This window comes from Sorex araneus, chromosome 1, assembly GCF_027595985.1.
Source record: "Sorex araneus isolate mSorAra2 chromosome 1, mSorAra2.pri, whole genome shotgun sequence".
Taxonomy (NCBI): Eukaryota; Metazoa; Chordata; class Mammalia; order Eulipotyphla; family Soricidae; genus Sorex; species Sorex araneus.
The window spans coordinates 309,226,844-309,232,298 of NC_073302.1; the positions used below are offsets into that span (position 1 = coordinate 309,226,844).

At 39.9% G+C, this 5,455-nt stretch overlaps 1 protein-coding gene across 1 annotated transcript; it reads right to left on the reverse strand.

Annotated features, from left to right (window-relative positions):
* Positions 1-1,778: 1,778 nt before the first annotated feature.
* Positions 1,779-3,929, reverse strand: LOC101537935 (disintegrin and metalloproteinase domain-containing protein 29). Its single transcript, XM_004614710.2, is given in 1 exon segment — positions 1,779-3,929. A coding segment is annotated over 1 exon segment (2,151 nt).
* Between the last annotated feature and the right edge of the window lie 1,526 nt (positions 3,930-5,455).

The window sequence follows — 5,455 nt, forward strand, 5'->3', positions numbered from 1 at the left end:
TGTTTTTATTCACTTCTCTCTTTTATACATTCTCTGACTCCAATATTATCTGTAAACAATTTAATATAGTATATGCCTTCTCTAATCTTTTATTTTTATGGTTTAATTTTTTCATGTGACATTCTGCAAACTTTTTATTGTCTTTTCTTGCAAATGAATAATATTGAAACTGCAAATGCCAAATTTCTATGCCAAAAATACTAATGTTTTTCTTTCTTTCTTCTTATTATTTTTTGGCCACGCTCAGTGGTGCTCAGGGATTGCATGGGGTATCATAGTTTGTGCCAGGCATTCAATCAAGTTGCCTATTTACTAGGTCTATCTCTCAGACCACACACTGATTTCATGATTATCAGGCCTAAGATATTCAGTTAACTTTACTTTTTATTCCAAATTCAGTCGACGTTTTATGGTATTTCTTTTTTTAACTATTGAAAGCATTAATTTATTAATAATAAAGTTATTAATAATTTCAGTATACCAGGCTCGAGTAACAGAACATCAGGCAGGGCATTTGCCTTGAACACGTCTGATCCAGATTTGATGTCCAGCATTCCATATTGTCCCCCAAAACCCTCCAGTTTCGATCTCTAAGTGCTCAGGTGTGAGACCTGAGCACAGTGAGTGTAGTTCTCAAATCAAAAATATAGTAATTTCAGTATACCAATAGTGAAACATGAATCTAAAATCTTGACTTACTTTGGATGGAGTTTTCATATCTATAAGGTAACACTTAAGATACCAGTTCCTAAATTTCAATTGTATTAGGTTTCTAAATTGAACAATCTATCTCTTTTGTAGAGCATGTGGACATTTAAAAGTCTTGATATATTACTATAACTTATTTTTAAAAATTTTTTTTATTATAGAATCACTGTGATATACAGTTACAAATTTATGAACTTTTGTGTTTGCATTTCACTCATACAGTGATTATTTACCCATCCCTCCAACTATGGTATTTCTTATCTTTTATGAATTTTTCTTCTATTTTAAAATGGCATTTGCTATTTTATGATATTGTTTCATATATAAAGGATCTCAATCCTATTTATAATTTTACCTTGTTTTTCTGACTTTCTTCTTCTCTTAGATAATATTCAATAACATGGACTCAACCTACATGTCAAGAGTTATAATATGAAGGAAATAATGTGCCAAAGAGCCAGACAAGCTACCGTATCCATCCCTAGATAAATTTTTCTCTGTTATCTGTCAGATTGAGAAACAGGTCACCTAACTCTAATCTTTAAGTGTGCTATATGATGTGTTTTAAACACATTTTGGATAAATTTTCCTCTGCAGGTGTTAATATTTCATGGTCAGGGGAGACATTCAGTTATGTTTGTGCAACTTGACTTCTCAGCTCTGGAAGATGTAAAACAGTGGCTAATATTTACGATTCCTGGGGCTGGAGTGATAGCACAGCGGGTAGGGTGTTTGCCTTGCACGTGGCCAACCCAGGTTCAATTCCCAGCATCCCATATGGTCCCCCAATTACTGCCAGGAGTAATTCCTGAGTGCAGAGCCAGGAGTAACCCCTGTGACCCAAAAAGCAATAAAATAAAATAAAATATTTACAATTCCTAATATTAGTGAATCAAGGGGGTTTTCTGCCAGTGATCTCTGGCACATGATTAACATATTGTGGCAGAAGATAAAATACATAAAATTGACATTAATGTTTAGAGTTTTTAATCATAACTTTGTTATTCTTTCTAAGATCCAGCTGGAATTCTTTGTTCTTCTTCATTAGGAAAAGTTGAGACATTTTCCTTTTATGCTTTCAGCACTATAAAAAGCAAAGTCAACAGAAATAGAAGGAAACGCAATAACAAAACAAAAAGACAAATGTGCGTGTGCACTGGTTCTTCATACTCAAAAAATTCTTCATAGTCATGAGAAATATTTCCAGGTGCTGGACCACTGTTAAGACTCCCTCCCACTCCTTCATCATAGCAAAAAGGTGGGCGCCATGCAGGATCGCAGTGGCAGTTATTTTTATTGTTACAAATTCCATGCATGTTGCATTTTACAGGTGAACAACGCTTTGTGAAGTATGATTTAGGGACACATTGTCTTTCAACACAAAAGTGATTTTCACCACATTCAGTGCCATCTTTCACTTCAGCAAGATCAAGGCCAGTCATGCCTGCATGGAAGTCAGTACTCCAACAGTTGAAGCCACTGATATCTGTTATAATAAAGGCAGTGTGATTTTCCAGATAGGGAATTTCTTTCACGTTCTCACACTGAATCCTTCCACACAGAGAATCCCTGATATGGCACTTCGTATACCTCACACTCTCTATACCACAATTACCAAAACGATCTCCTCGGACATTTGTGTCTATGTAGCAACTGAGATCTGCACTCTTAGCTTGGTCGCCAAAAATACGTTTACACTGGTCTTCACGGTTGTTGCATCTCTTTTCATAACAGTATCCACTGCCCTTGCATGGGATCCCGCCCTGCACATACACATCCTCCGGACACTGATTGCTTTCCCCACTGCACCACTCTGGAAGATCACATTCATTTTCTTTTGCCCTACACAATGTACCCGCTGGAGAAATCTTGCAGTCCTTGCAACAAGACCCAAAAGCACAGACAGCCCCAAGTGTAAGCGTGCAGTTTGCCTCACAGCATGGATCGTCGGCACATTCCTGAACGGTGCCACAGTCACACTCTTCTCCTTCTTCAAGCACACCATTTCCACAGCGTTCCTCTTTGTAGAGATACTTTGGAGGTGGTGGGACAAAGAAACAGTCCGCTCTGATAGTATAAAACTTACTATAGCTGCAGTTGCTGATTCTATTTGCCAGTCTTGAAAATGCATTCATAAGACAAAAATCATCATTACAATAACAATTTTCTTCATTAAAATCATCATGATCAAAACCCAGAACGTGGCCTATCTGATGTGATATAACAAATGCAATACCATGTAGATTATCTTCAGTTCGGTAATTAATAGTGGAGCAGTTATCTTCCAGAGAACAATGTTTCTTTCTGAAAGCCGTGCCGTATGACTTTCCATGATCATGGTGGAGAAGGAAAAAGGCAGTATTATGGAAAACACGTCGAGTAAAAGTCCTTCTCTTCCATTCACAGAACGTATAAACAGATATAGCATTAGTAAATGCAAGAAACAAATTTTTTTCAGTCCAGATTTCTATTCCCATTATAATAGGTTTCATACTTATTGCTTTATAAATGTTTCTTATAATTATGTTCATGTAGAAAATTTTACTTATTGTGTCTGAGATATTATATTCAAACAATCCAAACAGATCATGTGAGACTACAAAGCCCTCTGTAAAATATCGCTGATGGGCCCACCAGACTTTGTATCCACTCTGCTTTGAAGTAGACAAATCATCACTCCCCTTTAACTCCATTTGTTGTTGAACATTTTTGTCTTTAAAATCACATATTCTGGTTGGAAATTTTTTATGCGCATCATCCGCCTTATATATCAGATGTTCAAAAGTGGTTGAATGCATTTTTGGCTCAATTTTATATATAGTTTTATCTCTCTGTAAAATTCCTTGAAAGCCTCCAAAACAATTATTTAGGGAAACCTGGGACATTGGGTCCCCATCTATGTAGCCATAGTAGTAGCAGTTATTCTGGATGAAAGGATGGTCCTCATGGAGCGTTCCCTGGTCTGTGTAGGTGAACACGGGCATGTGCCTAGCTATCAAGTGCTTGATGACCTTCATATGAACAATGTGCTTCTGACCTTCAATCTTTAGGCTGTAAGAGATCCAGTCTGAAGACCTTATGCCTCTGTTAGGGTCTGTGATCTTCAAGGGAATCATTACTTCCGGTGCACCTTGGCTTTGAGAGTGCACAGTCAGGAACCATCCGCCCAGGAATAGAAACACCTTTAGCCAGAGTAGCAGGAGCTCCATCCTCACTCACATCACTGTTTCATCTGTGACCACTACAGAGCCCTCCTGGAGATCTATCGCTGAGAGCAGTGGAGCAAAGGGCGGGAAGGATTTCTGTTGAATTTTGTTCTTCTGAGCTGCTTCTACACAGTGCTGCTCTTGAAATTTGAGTCTTCTTATGGTGTCAAACCATCAAAGCACTAGTACTAAAAGAAAAAAAAAAGAAACAGAGACTAAAACATGAACTATTCACAGGACAGGGTGCAAAAGGAAGTTAAACTTAAAACAAATCCAAGGATAAATTGGATTTCTGTTTAGCTCAAGAAATAAAACGTAAATCTGCATTCAACTACTCTAAAGTATGGTGAGTCAAAGTGAGGCACGGTGAACATTAAAATGTCAGTCTAGGGCTGGAGCCATAGTACAGCCAGTAGAGCGTTTGCCTTGCATGCAGCTGACCCAGGTTGGATTCCCAGCATCCCATATGGTCCCCCGAGCACTTCCAGGAGTGATTCCTGAGTGCAGAGCCAGGAGTAAACCCTGAGTATCGCCGGATGTGACCCAAAAAGCCCCCCAAAATGAAGTCTAGATAAAGAATACCTAGGGTTCGTTATACTGTTTCCTATATAGACCATTGAATGTGTGATTGAAACACATTTCTCAAATTTACTAAGCATTGTAGATAAAGTAAAATAAATTTGCTGTATTAAGAATATCTATTTGGGAGAGTACCAATCAAGTGGTGTGCCGACACTGGGGGAAGCCGGCACATCAAGGCTCTCTGGGTAGCTCATGGGCTCATAAAATTTCTGTGTGAGTGAATGGGGTGCCTCCTTGGATGCTCTGCCTCAGGGCGAGCGCCATTAATGTCACTGGCCAGTCACCCACTGTGGAGAGTTGTTCCAGAGTGGGAATGGTGAGGAGAGCGGTGGCGTGGCTGTCATCAGCTTTGGGTGCTATGAGGATAGCCGGGTTTGAAGCTGTTTGAGTAGTGTTCCAGGTCCCACTCGGCACTCTGGAGCATGGGTCCCCGAGTTGAGTGTGTGCACTGGGTTCTCACCATGGGGCTTCAGGGATTCCCCGAAGGCAAGGAGGTCCCTGGCCAGGCTCTGCTGGACTGAGGTTATGTCCCACCCAGAACACCCAAGCCTTGAATGGCAGGCCTGACCAGGTCCTGTACCTGTTGGGGCTACTTCTGTGGTCACCAGAGGGTCCCAGGGTACATGGTGCTTTCAACAGGTCAACCTGGATCTGCGGGGTGAGTACATTGAAGCCTCATGATGCCTGTAGACTTTCTTTCTGTCTTTTTTTTTCATATTTTATTTATTTAGTTATTTATTCATTTTTAATTTTTTTTTATTTTTGCTTTTTGGGTCACACCTGGCGATGCTCAGGGGTTACTCTTGGCTCTGCACTCAGGAATTTCCCCTGGTGGTGCTCAGGGGACCATATGGGATGCTGGGAATCAAACCTGGGATGGCCGCATGCAAGGCAAATGCCCTACCCACTCTACTATCACTCCAGCCCCCTTTATATTTTCTGACAACCCAAATTGCCTC